The sequence below is a fragment of the Phalaenopsis equestris genome, unplaced genomic scaffold (assembly GCF_001263595.1).
Source record: "Phalaenopsis equestris unplaced genomic scaffold, ASM126359v1 Scaffold000258, whole genome shotgun sequence".
Taxonomy (NCBI): Eukaryota; Viridiplantae; Streptophyta; class Magnoliopsida; order Asparagales; family Orchidaceae; genus Phalaenopsis; species Phalaenopsis equestris.
In genome coordinates this window covers 1,719,188-1,738,240 of record NW_018164700.1, presented here as the reverse complement: position 1 = coordinate 1,738,240, position 19,053 = coordinate 1,719,188, and the positions used below count along the sequence as shown (strand labels likewise).

The window sequence follows — 19,053 nt, the reverse complement described above, 5'->3', positions numbered from 1 at the left end:
CCCAACCCCCCCAAAGTTTCTTTCTTTAAGTAAAAATGGAGATTCAGGTTTTAAGATGCTGTAGGATTTGAAGTTGTTATTTTTGCTGTTTGGCAGATATTAGGTTAAATCCTGCTTAATGCTCAAATCCTCCTACCCCTTAAGGCGGGCGACGCTCATCTCCAGTTCTCCCTCGGTTGCGTAAGGGCACGAAATTGTGTCGCCATGGATCTTTTAATGAGTGAACTCCGTAAGAAGCGGCAGAGCCTTCAGTCCGATTTCGGCGGAAAAAAGCTTCTCCGCCGCTCCGAGATCGAGGAGAAGAAAATCCAAAAGATCCGTGAGGAGGAGCAGCGCGACGTCCAGGCCAAGAACCTTCGCCAACATCCCCCTTCAACCTCCTCTCTTTCTGCTGCATCTGCTCCTTCCTCATCTTCCGACCAAAACCCTAGCGTCAAATCATCCCTCCCACCGGCCCTCGCCTCTTTAGCTGCGGCTTCCTCCTCTAAGAAACACTCTGACTCCCTCTCCGAGGAGCAGCGCATCGATGACCTCGTGCTCTCCCGGCAGGATGTCATCCGCCATCTGCGTGTCCTAAAGCAGCCCATCACAGTTTTTGGCGAGGACGACGATGCCCGTCTTGAGCGTCTCAAGATGATACTCAAGTCGGGAATCCTCGATATCGATAGCGACATAACCGAGGGCCAGACTAACGATTTTCTCCGTGACATCTACGAGATGCGCAAACGGCAGAAGGCTGGATCATTTCTTCGAGAAACTAAGCACAAGAGGGATGATTCTGATGGTATGGATTGCAATGGTGTGGAGGATGGCGATAAGAGTCATAGCGGGAATGGAGCTTCATCCGGACCAGATGCAGATAAGGATTTGAAGAGTATGAAGGCTAATTTTGAGGAGCTTTGTGATGAGGATAAAATTCTCGTGTTCTTCAAACGACTTCTCAATGAGTGGAACCAGGAGCTTGACGAGATGCCTGAAGCAGAGAAAAGAACTGCCAAGGGGAAGTCTATGGTTGCTACCTTCAACCAATGTGCTCGTTATTTGAATCCGTTGTTTAAGTTCTGCAGGAAGAAGGTAGAGATTTCTCAATCGTATTCCAAATTTTGATTTTTTTTTTTTTCCTTATTTTGAACCATGCTAAAATGCTACCTTTTAGTGTTATATTATTTTTCTCATGCTCTTGCAGTATGATTTGTGTAACTAATAGCAAGCAATCTTTTTTATAAGTCATAAGGTTTCACAAGTAATAATAGCAGTGCCAATGTGAGCAAGGGAGTTTTATTGGGTTTATTTATGGCTTCGTTTGGGTAGCCCTTTGTTTTTCCTGATTTTGTTGTTAAATAATACTTATACAACCAAAGTTTCTGTTATGCATCTACAACTGTATATTTTTCATCTATCTAAATCTACACTTTAAGTTAATGAGTTTCTTTTATTTCAACGAAATGAAACAATTTTTTAGCATCTATGCCCTCAGTACTTAGCTGCTCACACAATTCTATGAACTTGTTACATGTTAGGATTTCATTTCTAGAAGAAGTTAATAAGCTTCTGTTGCTCATTGGTTACTCATTTCTGTATATAGTTTATTACACAATGTAAGATTTATGTGAAAGGAAGTGCTTGAGATTTACCATCGTCATTTGATAGAGATGGTTAAATCGTGCACGCGGAAAACTAGAAATGCAAAAAATTGTATGCTGCATTTCTTATTCCTGCTAAACATGCATGAGAAAATCATTGTGGATTGAGCTATTGACCTGTGCTATGCAATTTAAAACTTCCATCCCCTTTGTCTGATCAACAAAGAGATCAATAGTCATCCTATATTCTCAAATTTGATTCTCTTGAATGTTTTACTCTCATGAAAACATATGGGGTTTCTTACTAAGTGGGGCAATTGATTCTTCATGTCTCTTCTATCTCATGCATTAGTGGACCCTTGTTTTTTTTGTTTTGATCTTAGAAGCTTGTAACCATTAATGCGATTAAAGGTCATTAATGGGAGTTCATGTTTCGTATTACTAATAAATTTATTTTACATCTTAATGCCCACTATTCAATTTAATTGCTAGACTTTTAAGGCATATTCATATTCTTTTCAATTTTCTATTTGATTTTGGGAGTTTAAAGTGTCATCTCAATCAATCGATGATAATTTTAGCGAATGTATGGTGTGAGTAATTTTCTAATTTATTTTTTTTCCTCTTTTTTTGCTGTCTCATAGGTTATTTTCTTATACTTGTCTCATTAGTTTTGGTGTATTTCTTCTTTATTTTAAGTAAGGGATTAATCATTTTTTAAGTAAGGCTGACATCCTTTAATCATACATCATGATTGTGTCTCTATTGCTTTCTTGTATCCTTTCTTCTCTCTTGTAGACGTAGGATTACTTAGGTCAAACTACATAAGTTTTAGTGTTTTCTTTTTGGCAGTGCTCGATCATTTTAACAACTTCTTTGTGGTTTGTTGTACTTGTTCTTATTTGATATTTCAGCAGCATAGAGTTATTAAACCAGACATATAATTTTCCTAATATAAGTGCCTTTTTATTTAATTAATGAAAACTCCTAACCACAACTCTTCACTTAGAATGTATAACATCATTTACAATTTAATTTTAATAAAATTAACAGATTGAAAAGCATATAAAATAACAAATCATTTTACTCCGTGATGAAAAAAAAAGAAAATTAATGGTAAGTGATGTGAACCTGACGACATAACAAAATAACACTAACTTTGATAAATTTCATTGATAACCAAGGAATTAGGACTTAAATTAACAAAACTAAGTATCATGAATTGCTAGCAAGCACATCAACATTCAAGGATATTCCACATGCTCTTGAATGACATAAATAAGAGTTCCTAGAAACCATGAAAGAATATTAAATTCCTAATGCACTTCCCAACTAAAGAACAAATTCTTTTTTGGAATTTCTTATCCATGCACCTTAGACATATCTTCTCTTGGCGTTCGATGGACAAAGATTCTACCTGCATGCCTGAGATAGCTAAACAACATCGGTTCGAACATTCATTATTTGACAAGGACTTTAGTACGACCAAATACAACACTTCTGAGAGAAGATGTCTGACAGATAGTACAATTAAGAGAAGAGATTACCGATGCTTTGGTGAACGCATCGTCCGTATTTATATAACATCACCTATTTATTTGTTATTGATGATTTCTATTTCAGTTGTACATTGAATTTGTAGATCTATATTTTCTAAATCTTTGTAGCAATGTGTATTGTAGTTTTCTTGATGTGTTCCAACTACATTTTATTTTTAATTATAAAACTGTTTAATTTTCTTTGGTGTTTATGTCTCATATCTACTTATTTTTTGTTAATTTAGTCTGTATTTTATTTTAATAACAAGGCACATGTAATTACAACACATACAAAAGATCTAAAAAGAATGAAAAATCAATCTATTGGAAGAAGAAATTAGCTAAAAGTTTCTTGATGGTCATAAAAATGAACCGAGAATTTGGGAGAAGAGGAAGAAGGAAATGAAGAAGATTTGGAGGAAGAATATTAGGAGATTCATATAAGAAGAGCCAAACGTGTGAGAATTTCAAACGAGAATGATCAGAATACTAATTCTCTTTCTAGTATTCAGACTTGCAAACCTAAATGAGAAATGTTGGGCATGGCCTAAAAGGCGAATATTGTTATGAAGAAATCACAATTTTTTCAAACCTATCAAATAGTTTAAATTAATAGATCAGTGTGAATAATAGTATCCTATATGATTTTGTAAATGAAATTGGAGGCTTATTGTCTAGATAAACTCTAGATGCTCCAAATAGCGTAAAGTTGAGAGGATGGATTTTGTGTTGATGTAAGGTTATAGAATCTAGGCATATTGTGGTCTAGCGTGGGGCAATAAAAATTTGGAAAATTGGCGCTTAACTATGTGCGTGCCTCGATTGAATGGGAAGGAGACAAGTGGAAGGGATTAATTAAGCCAGAGACCTATTACTTATCTTGGGGCAATCCTTTAGAATTTGTGATGCATACTTTTTGCAATCCTCTGTCTCTTTGCCTTCTACATTATGACATTTGCAAGTTCCTTGCCACATCATCGCCATTTGTGATTGTGGAATTGTGGCAGTTATAATTGAATAGACCACGTATTCAACAATTAACTTCGTCAATATTTATGCTAACCATATTTTATTGTAATCAAGCATGTGATTTTGAAGTGTAGCCTTAAAGATGGACGGGAATTTCAATGGTTTCTATATTTATAAATGAGGATATTCGACTTGTACAAAACTTAAAAATCTAGCGTCCTAAAAAATTTTTTGCAAAGCTTTTTTAGTTCTAAGTGTTAGATCATTGGACATAAAAATTTTTTGCTATATATTATCTTTTTGTAGAAGTGTGAGACTCAGTTTTTATTGATCACTTTTCATTCCAGCTACTTTTTTATCATTTGCTTATAAATTTGTTACTGGATTTAGTATGATTGATTTATCCCAAATTTGATACAATCTTGACTTCAAATACTGTGAATTTTTTGTTAAAAAATTATTACATTGTTTCTCATAGAAGTCCACTAAAGTATCATTTAGTGTGATTGATTTCTCCCAAATTTGATACAATCTAGATTCAATTACTATGTGGATTTTATATTAAAAAATTTATACGTTGTTTCTCATAGAAAACTATTAAAGTATCAATCTTTTTCATATTTAGCTTTTTATTGAATATTTGCTAAAAATTAAGAGTTTGTGATATTTAATATTTTATGTGCATGATTTTTTAACCTTGTAGTAGACTTGCATTTGAAACCATAAACCCTTGACATTTTCATCAATTGAGAAGTAGAGTTTTTGGATCTAATTTATTAGTAGTTTTGACCAATCATTGGTCACTTGGATTTTATTTGAATCATCAAATAATTTTTTTCCCAACATAGTGAAACTTAATAAGATTATAAATGGAGTCACAAAGTAGCATTTCCTTATGTTTTATATAATTTTTTAGTTTATAAAACAAATGTTTTCATAAGATACATATTATGATAATTTCTCGTCTTGTTATAAATAAAATATTGTTAAAAATAAACTTATAGAAAATTTCAATGCATGCTCACAATATACTGTTCTTGATTCTCATAGAAGTACTAGGTAATTTGATCAATATAAATGACATTACCAAGCATTCATATAATGTATTTTTTGTTTTAAAAGTAGTTTTTCAATTCACTATCTTCTTTTATTCCAACTTATTGATAGGGTATCATTTATTTATTCCTAAATCCTTATAGAAAATATGACAGTATCCTTCATCATTTCTAGTATGTCATCTAAATGAGGCATATGAAATCTATATTTAATCATGGTTTTATTGATGATTTTACAATTTACACACATTCTCTAATTACCGTTTTTTGTAGGTACAAGAAAGGCTGATAAACATAAAGACTCGTGTTTTTGCTAATAAATTTCTTGTTAACTCATCAACTTGCCTCTTAAGTTCAACATGCTTTGTTAAATTCATCCTGTAATGATACAAATATGGCAATGAATGATTCAAGTACTAAATTTGTAACATGTTGTGTTATCCCTTGGTTGTGATTTATTGGGAAGTTCATTATTCAAATATTTGAAAAATTAATCAACAATTATTTAATATCATCGGGTAAAGTCACAGATCCTACATAGTTCAACTCAAATTCTACTAAGGCATACATCATGCTATCTTGCATACTTTCTTTTTTCTCAAATGCATGTTTACTTTGAATAAGCAAATATCATTTCACTTTATACTGAAAATTAGATTTTTTACATATTTAAGCTTTCACTTAGACTTTGTAGGTTTCGTAACCACTACTTCCTGTTAGTTTTAAAAGCATAAATTTTAAACCTCAAAAAACAAGTAACGTTTAAATCATAATTTCAAGGTTTATTTAAAATAATATGAGCAACATCCATAATCAGCTCGTCATTTTTGATTTTATCAGTATTTGTAGTTAATTGAATTGGAATGAGGCATATTTAATACACATCCCTGGCAGTTTTACATAAGCTATCATATGTTGTTGATGTGGTTCCAGTGTTAAATTCATGTGATTTAGGGAAAACTTTGACATAACATTTGTACTATTCTCACTATTCATTTTAAACTTATAAAGTTTATCCCCATGCTGAAAATATGTTTAAAGAACTGTAGTTATATACCAATTTGACCTTAAGATTGGCTGTGGTTCAACACGTGAAGAATTATAAAATAAACTATCTTCAAAATTACTTATCTCTTCATTAAATTCATTAGCATCTTTATGATCAGTAATTATATTTAATTTATTTTCATTTGTATGCAAATTCCTATTATGGCACTAACTAGCGTAATGGCGGGCTTGATGAAATTTATAACATGCCGTGGCAAAAAATTGGACAAAGAAGCATATGCAAATGATTTTTTTTGAAGAGAGCTTAATTTTCTTGAAGAGAGAGCTGCAGTACTAGAATGCATAGGAACCTTTTTATACATGAAATTTTAGAAATTTTAAATGCAGGTTGAAAGGTACGTTTGAATGATGAAATATGGTGAGATGTCATCCGCTGTTGGTATCAGATTTCAAATCAGACAAACTTAGAGTGTGATTTTAGGACATTTAATGGTCTCATAACATAGCATTGGTTCTTGAAATTTATTTATGCATTCAATAATATATTCATTACGTTGCTTTTATGAATTGAATTCAAACTTAAATACAAGCTTTTTTTAAATATTTTATTTTAGCCAATAATTTAGAATGTTCCCTACCATACAATTTTCTTTTTCTTTTCATAGATTTTATTTTGTCCGATTAATTTTTTTTGTTCAACTACACGTTCATCAGTGATAGTTTACTTGGCAAAGAAATTATCTAAATCTCTTAATATTTTAGTAAAAATTTTATGATTAATTTCACAATTATAGGTTGATACATCAAAGAAAACTTTTCTTGCTATGTAATGGTCTATGTTAAAAGTTTGATGCCTGTCTTCTACCAGAATTAACATTTAGATGAATGAGTTCATCATTATGATAGAAAATTACTTTTAAGTTTTTATACAGGAACTTGATCTCAATGTTATTAGAAAATTGATTTTTTTTTAATTTCATAATTCAACTCATTGATTTTGCAAAGCTATTAAAATTTCATTTCTTTCTTGATTTGTTAAATGACTATTTGGGATCATTTTTGGTTTTTTTTTATTTAAATGTGTTTATGTTTGACTCAAAATAGAACATATTTGGCATCTTAAAATTGTGCTTTTGTTTATTTATGCTTTTATGGTAGTTATTTATGTGTTAGGGGCAGTCAATAAGGCATTGTTGGTGGCGGCAACTGAAGGCGATAAGTGTCTTTTTTCAGTATTTTAAAAAATAATTTAATGGAAGAGTTACATACGTGCCACTCAATTATTTTTTATTTACAAATCTAATACCTAAGCTTTAGTATTTATATTAATACCAATTTTTTTCAGTATTTTAAAAAATAATTTAATGGAAGATTTACATACATGCCACTCAATTATTTTTTATTTACAAATCTAACACCTAAGCTTTAATATTTATATTAATGCCAATTTATCTATGCATGAAAAGGTGTATTTCACTTTTAAAAAGTTAGTAATAGTTGTATTTTTGCTGTGATATGAAAGATTTGGGTGTTATAAATGTAAAAATCAAAGTTTTCGTGTTAGATATTTAAATTCATAAGAATTTTGTTGTGTCCATGCAAATGCCCTTAATTTAATTTGTCTTATGAATATAAAAACTAGTTAAAAACTCACTAAACAATTTTTTTTAAACAAAAGACAACAATGAAAAAAGATAAAAGCAATCCTAAACGAGCCCTAAGTTGACATCATAAATAGTTGTATTTTTGAGTGACATTATAACTATGTAAATTTTTAATACCAATTTGATGTAAATTGAAAATCATACTGGATACATGTCATATGGTGATACGTCATCTATTATTTGATATCTGGTATTAAATATACTTACATATTGAGAATGTTGCGTTATCTATCTTTTGATATATGGTCTTAAAATACTTAAATATAGAGAATGTGGCTTTGAGCCAAAGTGGGAAAATGAGATGGGAAAGTGCACTGACGACGAGCACATGATCGGCTCATTGACCATGAATTCAAGCCAAAGTGGGGAAATGCATCGACAACGAGGATTAAACTAACGGGATGAGTGGAATCATGATGTAACCTCACCGGTGAAGCAGTGGTGTGAATTTGCATGAGGTGGCTTTGATGGCGGCAAGCTAACTCATTGTTGAAACTCATTTGAGAATGAATAGATGTGTCCAATCTTTGAGATTGGGATGGTTGCTTATTAGGATCCCTTCTCAGTCATTTCCTTTGTCTTACTATGCTCATTGAATAATTTAGCTCTATCATTTTTTTTTTGCACTTTATGTTCATAAGATATATTTTGCCATTGAAAGAAAATTTTCTTGATCTAGTAACTAGTTCGTAAAAGCTTTAAGATTAATTCTACCATATTTAATTTTAACTTTTCTTGTTTTGAGTTTTGACATAATCCATATAAAAATTTTATGACCATGTTCCACCACAATAAACATTGAGATCATTAAAATATAAATTTACTTAGAATTTACATACATGAACTTTGTTTAATTTTAAATGTGCCAATTCGTGCTATGAAATTCCATTCATTTCATGATCTGTTAACCTAATCATTAGTTATACTTCTAAGTGATATTATGACAAACAAATTCTCATACCAATTTGGTGCAAGTTAAAAAGCATACTTGAGACATGGAGTATGGTGAGGTGTCATTTCTTTCCTGATATCCTATTTTTAATCAGTCTTAAACTTAGTGTGGTTTTATGAGCTTTGAGGATTTCAAACCACAATATTAGTTCTTTTAATTGTTTATTTATTCAATAATAGTCTTGTTGATTTGCTTTAATGAATTTAATATGTCAAGCAAACAATAATAATAAGAAAAAGAGAATTGCTTTCATTTTAAAATCTCTTTCATTTAAGCCAATATCACATTAAGTTCATTTCCCAATGCTTTTCTTTGTATTTCGCTTTTCATTTAATAGAGTTTTAGCCTGATCAGTTACTTCTATTTTTACAGATCACAATTGTTCATCATAGATTTTCTGCCATTCAAAAAAATAACCTAGACCTAGCAAACAATTAGCGAAAGCCTTTTAAGATTAATTTTTGTTATCATGGGTAGAGAATTTAGTTTTAACAAATGTTGTTTTGTTATAATTTAAATCTAAACATTGGCGCCTATCTATTGCCAAAATTAACATTTAGATGAATGTGTTCATCATTATAGTAGGAATGTATTTTAGATTTACGTCATCAAACTTTATTAGTTTTCAATGTGTCAATTCATGCTTTAATTAAGTTTAATTTTATTAAGAGTATAGATGAGTAGATTTGAGCGCACATGTCGAAACCGTGAGTTCAAGCGAAAGTGGCAAAGTGCATCCACTATAAGCTAACGGGATGAGTGGAATTGTGATGTAATCTCACTGTAGAAGGCGTGGCATGAATTTGCATGAGGTGGTTTTGATGCCAGTGAGCCAACTCATTGTGGAAACTAATTTGAGATTGAATAAATGGGTTTGATAGTCGAGATTGGGATGGTTACTTGTTGGAAAAAACATCACAGTAAAGTGAGGATTAATGGAATTTGTGATTGTAGTCACTGTAACAGGCATAAACTCGATAAACTTCGTTGTTTGAAGGAGAGTTTGTGAGATGAGACTAGGTTTCAAGTCCAATGATGCATTGATGGGATCAATGATGGTTTGAAATTGAGCAATTGTGTTGGGATTTAGGATTTATGATTCATGATTTATTTGATTTGGCACACAAGCCAATGAGCTAAGTCTGGGCAAGCTCGAACTCAATTTCTTATAATATACTGGCTCCTAATTTGAGCTTAAGTTTGCGGCTTAATAAGCTTGATTTGTGAGTTGAGTTCTAGTTGGCTTAGCTTGCATACATCCTAAATTGTATCACAATCGGTTTGCTTATTCTACAAATCATCTAACTGATTTTGCAAAGTCACAATAATTTCATTAGTTTCATGATTTATTAAGTTAATATTGTGGTTAGCCTCACTTTTTTAGTGGAATCATAACAACATAAACCTCTAAAACTAATTTGATGCTTGATTACTCGGGTTTAGGTCTATGGTGTGGTGTCGTGCGTTGTTTTTTAGGTTTGAGAAACTGTTTTTTATCTGTTTTTTCAAAAAGTCGCGTTTTGTAACCGAACTTGGTTGTCTGTGATAGCTGTTAGAAAGCTACGATCTGATTTTTTTTTTAATTTTTTTTTAATAGCTACTGCAGTTTTTTAAACAACTTCTTCAGTTGCTTATTGAAACAAGTTTTTTATCTGTTTTTTCAAAAAGTCGCGTTTTGTGACTGAACTTGACTATCTGTGATAGCTGTTAGAAAGCTACAATCTGACTTTTTTTTAATTTTTTTTTAATAGCCACTGCAGTTTTTTAAACAACTTCTTCATTTGCTTCTTGAAACAACTGGAGCCACCCTAAACAGACCCTTTCAAGTTGAATGAATTCATGCAAAAAGAGCTTATTGATTCATAGTTCACAATCCACAAATTAATTCAATAATTTGTTATCTTTAAATATAAAATGCAATTCTTGAATTAAATCCTAGCTGTGAAATGATTAAAATATATATAAAATCAACCAGGGTTTAGAACTACCTCAATTAGTGTGTAGTTATAATTTAATTTTCATGAAGTAAGTTTTTGATCCGCTAAATTTTGAGTGATATTATGAAAAATAAAATTTTAATTCCAATTTGGTGCAAGTTAAAAAGCATGCTTGAGACATGGGGTATGGTGAGGTATCATTTCTTTTTTATATCATATTTTTAATCGGTCTTGAACTTAATGTGGTTTTATGATCTTCAAGGATTTCAAAACACAATTTTAGTTCTTTTAATTGTTTATGTATTATGTATTAATTTGTTGGCGTGCTTTAATGATTTATCAAGCAACCAATTATAATAAGATAAAGACGAATGTTTTCGTTTTAAAATTTCTTTCATTTAAGGCTTCATTTGTGAGGGCGATACAATTTCGTTTCGATCCAGAGAATACCGAGAAAACAAATCACATCTTTTTGGTACAAGAGCATCGTCTGATGTTCTTCGAACATACCTTTTTTTTCTTGTTGTCTCGGATTGCGACGTCTTCAGTGCTTCAACCCTTTTTTCTGCTTTTCACATGTAGAAATGTCCAAAATAACCTTTGAACGCTTTTTGTTCCCCATCTTCATGTTTTTAGCGATTCTTACATTGGCTGGTTCGAACGGTAATGAAAGACTATACCTATGAAGCCAATACAACCCAACACCACAAAAATGATGTTGGAATTCTAATACCCTTGACCTGAACTTACCGAGGAAGAGCCTAGAATACACGTGGCAGGGGGTGAAACTAGCTCAGACACTACATTACCATCTGATACCAAAACATCACGACACGACCGAAGCGGTGGGACGCTTGCCAGTTATTCTTCAAGATTTTTTACTTTGTGCTGATGAGATACTCAATCTCGATGGACTCTTCTTGCTCCAATGTAATTTTTTTCCCCTAACTCGTTTTTTGCTTGTCGGCGATGCTTTCTTGCGTGGAGCGGTGCACATGTTTGATTAGATATTTTTGTCTTTTATTAAAAAAAATGGCCAACCAATTTTTTATTCAAACAGTGTGTTGACTTTTAGAAAAAAAGCCCATCCGTGTTGTTTTTGCTCTAAAGCCATGTATAATGCGACTTTTTTGAATGGTGAAGTGTTCTCAAACGAAGCCTAAGCCACTATCGCAATACGTTCCCAATAATTTTCTGTCTTTCCATTTTCATTTAATGAGTTTAGCTTGGCCAATTATTTATATTTTTGCTAATCACATTTGTTCATCGAAGGTATTTTGCCATTCAAAAAATTTATCTAGACCTAGCCAACAATTAGCATAGTCTTGAAGATGAATTTTACTATCACGGGTGGAAAATTTAAATTCAAAGATTCTTGTCATATTGTAATATACATCAAAATTTTGATGCCCATCTTTTTCCAAATTTATCATTTAAATGAGTGATTTCATTATAATGATATAAATCTTATTTAGGTTCATGTCATCAAACTTGATTAGTTTTCAACATGTCAATTCATGCTTTAAATATGTTTAATTTTATTAAGAGTGTAAACGAGTTGATTCGAGGGCACATGGTGAGCTCATGATCGGCTTATCAAAATAATGAGGGGCTCGACTGTGAACTCAAGCCAAAGTATGAAAATCATTGACAATGAGGATTATGCTAACTGGATGAGTAGAATCATGATGCGAGCTCACTAGAGAATGCATGACGTGAATTTGCATGAGGTGTCTTTGATGGTGACGAGTCGCCATAGTGCAAACTCATTTGAGAATGAATAGATGGGTCTAACGATCTATACTGGGATGGTTCCTTTTTGGAGAAGGCATCAACGAGACTGACTAGGATCTTGAGAATTTGTGATGGGAGTTCACTTAATCGGGCATAAACTTGGTCAACTTTGTTGTTTGAAGAAGAGTTTGTAAGAAGGGATTAGGTTTCAAGCTCGAGGAGGCATTGATAGGATGAATGATGGTTTGAAATCGAGCAACTGAGATGGGATTTAGGATTTATGATTTACTTGACTTGGCTCACAAGCCAAAGAGTTAAGTTTGGGCAAGTTTAAACTCAGGTCATATAATATACGAGCTCCTAATTTGAGCTTAAGGGTCTATTTGGGATAACTTTTTGCTTGCTTTGCATTTCAAACTGCCATCACAACTTTGTATGGGGAAATTTTCCTTACTACTTTCTAGAATTTTTGTGGTGGGAAACTGTTTTTTTTTAACCAGAGCTGTTGTCATATTGTAATATACATCAAAATTTTGATGCCCGTCTTTTTCCAAATTTATCATTTAAATGAATGATTTCATCATAATGATATAAATCTTATTTAGGTTCATGTCATCAAACTTGATTAGTTTTCAACATGTCAATTCATGCTTTAAATATGTTTAATTTTATTAAGAGTGTAAACGAGTTGATTCGAGGGCACATGGTGAGCTCATGATCGGCTTATCAAAATAATGAGGGGCTCGACTGTGAACTCAAGCCAAAGTATGAAAATCATTGACAATGAGGATTATGCTAACTGGATGAGTAGAATCATGATGCGAGCTCACTAGAGAATGCATGACGTGAATTTGCATGAGGTGTCTTTGATGGTGACGAGTCGCCATAGTGCAAACTCATTTGAGAATGAATAGATGGGTCTAACGATCTATACTGGGATGGTTCCTTTTTGGAGAAGGCATCAACGAGACTGACTAGGATCTTGAGAATTTGTGATGGGAGTTCACTTAATCGGGCATAAACTTGGTCAACTTTGTTGTTTGAAGAAGAGTTTGTAAGAAGGGATTAGGTTTCAAGCTCGAGGAGGCATTGATAGGATGAATGATGGTTTGAAATCGAGCAACTGAGATGGGATTTAGGATTTATGATTTACTTGACTTGGCTCACAAGCCAAAGAGTTAAGTTTGGGCAAGTTTAAACTCAGGTCATATAATATACGAGCTCCTAATTTGAGCTTAAGGGTCTATTTGGGATAACTTTCTGCTTGGTTTGCATTTCAAACTGCCATCACAACTCTGTATGGGAAAATTTTTCTTACTACTTTCTAGAATTTTTTGTGGTGGGAAACTGTTTTTTTTTAACTAGAGCTGCTAAAGTACAACGGTTGTAAGAAAGCTGCTGTATGATTTTTTGGAGAAAATATATATTTATAATTCCCACTGAAATTTTGTAAGAAGATGCTTTCCCCACCATTACAACCACTTTTTTAAAAAGCTACAACCACACCAAACAGACCCCAAGTTGTAGCTTAATAAGTTTGATTTATGAGTTGAGCTCTAATTGGATTAGATCACCTACATTTTCAAATGCTATCTCAATTGATTTTGCTTATTCTACAAGTCATCTAATTGCTTTCGCAAAGTTTTGAAAATTTCGTTAGTTTCATGGCTTGTGAAGTTGGCTTGTGAAGTTAATGTTGCGCTTGGCCTCACTTTTTTGGTGGAATCATAACAACTTAAAGCTTTAGAACCAATTTTGATGCTAGATGACTCGGGTTTAGATTTTTTATTTTTTAATAAAATTAGTAGGAAATAAATGAATTCATGCATAAAGAACTTTGGGGGCATTTACATTTATTTTTATATATTTACATATCTCACACCTAAACTTTCATATTTACCCACTTGCACTCAAATCTTCAATATTACATAAAAAATATCACTATTACTACTTTATAAAACCCACTCAAATCTTCAATATTACATAAAAAAATACCACTATTACTACTTTATAAAACTACTATTACTACTTTATAAAACCGAGACACCATTTCAAGCATAGGCTTAAAGCACTAAAGTGATGTGAATGTAAATATGAAAGTTTGGTGTGAGATATGTAAATACATATGAATTTTGTGCTAGGTATGTAAATTTTCCAATAACTAATTAACTCATAGTTCACAAGCCACCATTTAATACAATAACTTGCTGTCTTCAAGTATAAACATGTAATTCGTAAATTAAATCCTAGCTGTGAAATAATTGAAATAATATATGAAATCAACTAGGGTTTAGCACTACCTAAATTAATGTGTTGTTATATTTTAATTTTCATGAAGTTTTTGTTTGTACCACATTTGAGCAAAATTGAGGGAACTAATCAAGACAGTATTAAATTATATAAATGAAATGAAAAAGGCATAAACTAAAGAACTAAAATAAGAAAAATCTAGCCTTATGCCAATATAGTAAGATAACACCTTCCATAACTAGATATTTGTACTTTTAGCATACTCAAATGAATCACACTGCTAACTTATGTTTGCATGATTGAAAATCAGAAAATATAATCCATGCTAGTTCATCCATAATATTAGTCAAGATATTATGTTATTGCCTTATAGCCAAGGTGACTTGGTTGATTAAATTGTTTCAGTTGAGCTAGTTGAGCTTTCTAATGTTAAGCCATCCTCCTTTATTTGAGCGGTGCTTACAATTCTTTAGAAGACCTGCCAAATTCCTATAAAGAATTGGGTCAAGTTATTGTGTTGAATTATTATTGGAACGGCAATACTCGAACCCCACCCAATCATCATAGAGGGCTAATAGGTTAGGTCTAAGATCCTTTAGTTTAAGGAGAATTTGACATAGATTCACTTTTTGAATAAGAATGGATCTTATGAATTTGTGCTATAGGCAACATGACCCAATGGTGGCTACTCTATAATATCATAATGCCCAAACTTTGGCTTATATGCATAATAAACCGAGTCAAAATTATATGCATAGGAATTGAGATTTAAAAGGTGTTAGTATGCCTTGCATATATTAATTACACTTTTGAAGGGCAAATAGTGTAACATAGTGCAAAGGTCCTGTGAAGTCATAGTGTAGCTCACATGATGTAACTCACGTTATTTTAAACAATGTTCCAAATCATAAAAATTATGGATAAAGATGTAGAAATATATATATATATATATGAAAGACAATCAGATTGCAAAATAAGCTATTATAGTACTGGAAATAATTTAATTTATAAATAAAACTACTTCTCTTATAATGTTAAGTATTAATGCTTAGGCTTAAGTGTTCAACCATCCAAAGTTTGAAACATTTTAATTTTTTTTATAAGTCCCTTGTTTTTTTTTTCAAAAGCAAAGCCTTAGCTTAACTTCAAGTGGATTATAACTAAAATTTTACGGTAGTTAATTCCAATTATTTTGCATCTTTGCATCATATGATTAATAATCGACTGATTATTAATATTTAGGTTGTCCACAATTAATTAATGATTAACTTATTAAATAAACAATAAAAAATGATGAGCGTGTATGAAATAAGAAGTTACATTGAGTCTGTTGAGAATTGAACAGTACTCCCTAGTGTTTGTTAAGAACAACAAAGCGGACTGCTGATATTATTTCTAGAATCAAGATTGCCAGTTCATCAAGTGTCTCTCAAGAGCTGAGACCTTTTGTGCCATGAGGAATGTCAATTGGATGCCAAGACATCACGTGGAGTTATCATTGTTACCTTCACTCATCGCCATCACCATTGCCAGGGTTTGAAGCCCTAATAGAAGCCTCAAGTCGAAGTCCTCGACATGTTGCCTTTTGTCTCAAAGCCCTTTGCATGTGTTTTGCGTTGCATGTGTATAATGGTGTCTTACGTACGTTTATTAGCCTTAATAATCTGATAAAAAGAAAATAGAATTATTGAAATGATAATTTAAATTATTTTAATATTAATTTTATGTGATAAAATAGAGAAATTAAAACATCATGTTTTATGGGGCAGTGTACCCTGCACTATTGTCCATCTCTAACATAAGTATAACACATTTTTTGATACTCCGTGCCTTGCTTTTGTGCCTCACATGTTATGGATAATATGTTGCACTATTGTGCTTCATTAACCTGTATGATCTATGTTTTTTTTTATAGACATTAATACTTCAAAACGCTTGATGATTATTAAAATACATTTGTGAGCATCTTTGATATTTGATGAATGCCTTGGTATGTTGTTGCTCCTTTCAAAGCAAAGTTCAAATACACGTGGTGATTTCATGTTATGAAGTTCTTTGGTGAGTTGATTCTCTTTGAAAGTTTATTTTCTAATTTAGAAGTCTTTGATTCATGTCCTATAGGTAGGATGACCGGCATATTTTGATTGGTTGCACTGAGCACTCTCTTTTTGTTATACTATTGGTTATATTCAGCTTAAATAACTTTATTTGCGAAGTCAAACGACAAGCAACCTGTTGTTGCACTTGTTTCAGTGTTAAAAGAGCATTTATTACATCTAACAAATATGCTGATGTATGTTGTGTTAGTTAAAGTTCATATTTTCTCCTGGTCCAAATTTAGATGCAAATCTAATTTGGCATGCTTTATTTAGATCATTATTGTTGTTCGTGAAGGTTTACTCTTTAGTTTAAAGAATTATGGATCATGGATCTTCATTGTTAAATGTCATAAGGGGGTAGTTTTACAAAATTGTTGAAATTTAGTTTGTCTTCTGATAATTGGCTAAATTCCAAAGCTTGATGATGGCATCAAAGTCGCTCACTGATTGCATCAATTTCTTCTTGATGAAAGTTCATAAGTTTTCATCGAGTTTTAGCCTAATGCTTTTGTTGTCAAAAAAGAACTCTAGTATCCAAACTACTGATTGTGATTGACTGAGGGTGGAAAAACCTCCGACCAATGATCTACAATGGAGAGGTTCTGCGCTGCCGGAAGTACCTATGATCGATGAAGTGGGGTATTCAATTTAGCTGAAATAGAGATTGACGAATCTTCAATGATTCAGCTCCATAGTTTAAGCCTTTTCCAAAATGTTATTAATATTATTCCAAAACGTTATTGTTATTTATTTTTTTATGAGTTATTAGAAAGATTTACTTGCATGCCACTCAAGTCCTATGTATTTACATATCGAACACCTAAACATCAATTTTTGCATAGATGCCTTCTTACCTTTACATGAAAATGAGTATTTCACTTTTTAAAAGTTAAAATGGTGGTTTTTTTATGTGATATGAAATATTTGGGTGGTATAAATATAAAATATAATGTTTAAGTGTTAGATATGTTGATATGTAGGAATTGGGTGGTTTGTATGTCGAAAAAAATAGAAAAAAAAGGCTTTTATCATTTCATGTTAAGATATGTTAATGATGGCATATATGTATTTCCTCAATATCATGATTCCATCCATTTCAGGTTCTTCCGGATGACATTCGGCAAGCTCTAATGCTAATGGTGCGCTGCTGCATGGATCGGGACTACCTCGCTGCCATGGACCATTATATCAGGACAGCCATCGGAAACGCACCGTGGCCCATCGGTGTGACTATGGTTGGCATCCATGAGCGATCTGCTCGCGAGAAGATCTACACCAATAGCGTTGCCCACATAATGAACGACGAGACAACTCGGAAGTACCTGCAGTCTGTGAAGAGGCTTATGACATTTTGCCAGAGGAAGTATCCTGCGCTCCCCTCCAAATCCGTTGAGTTCAATAGTTTGGCTAATGGAAGTGATCTGCACTCTCTTTTGGCTGAGGAGAGGACTAAGAGTTCTGTGACTGAAGAAAAGCTTCGGTTGATGCCTGCACCTTAAGTACAGCTGGTTTATGCTTCGTCTGAGAACCAAATGTTTGCAGAGGATTCTTCTATTTGCTTCTTTTAATGTTAATTATTAGTTGATTGTTGTATTGTTTCTTTCTCTTTTTTATGGGGCATTTACATACATACACCACACAATTCTTATGTATTTACATGTTTGACACCCAAGCATTCATATTTACATGCATATCACAATTTTTAGCATCACATAAAAAATAGCATCACTATCTTTTTAAAATTAAATACTCCTTTTTGACATGAAGGTGTTATAAGTGTAAATGTCTAACTTTGGGTGTTGGATATGTAAATACATAAGAATTGTGTGACATGCATGTAACTTTCCTTTCTTTTTTTTTTCCCCACTTTATGCTGAATAGAGAGTATGGAGGTCTCTCGTTTATGTTGATTCATCCAACATGTTTGTTGATAGTCATGGTTGGTCTCGTGACGTGCCCTCACTTGATTGTCCGTGTTCTTGTAGCTTGGCCAATGATTTAGGAGTAACGGTGTCCTTATTTTGTACATTACTTGGGGTCATTTTTATAAAACATGTTTACCTTATATATAAAGCTGTGCTATGTGGATATATTGTCTTGTATTTTGAAATATTTTCCGGACACAATTTTATTTTAGTTTATTATGTTATTGTATAAATTTGCATGATGCCAAATCTTTTAGATTTTTAAGTACGTTTGATTTGATTCAACCTTCAAGCTTTGGGTTATGCTTAAATTTTGAACAAGTTAGTTTAAACTAAGCA

The 19,053-nt window shown here is 32.3% G+C and overlaps 1 protein-coding gene across 1 annotated transcript; it reads left to right on the top strand.

Annotated features, from left to right (window-relative positions):
• The first annotated feature begins 34 nt into the window (after positions 1–34).
• On the top strand, positions 35–18,419 carry LOC110024539 (pre-mRNA-splicing factor 18). The gene is made up of 2 exons (XM_020724561.1): positions 35–1,074; positions 17,890–18,419. Exons 1-2 carry the CDS (start codon positions 205–207, stop codon positions 18,286–18,288), a joined length of 1,269 nt encoding a protein of 422 aa, XP_020580220.1. The 5' UTR covers positions 35–204; the 3' UTR covers positions 18,289–18,419.
• The last annotated feature ends 634 nt before the right edge of the window (positions 18,420–19,053 follow it).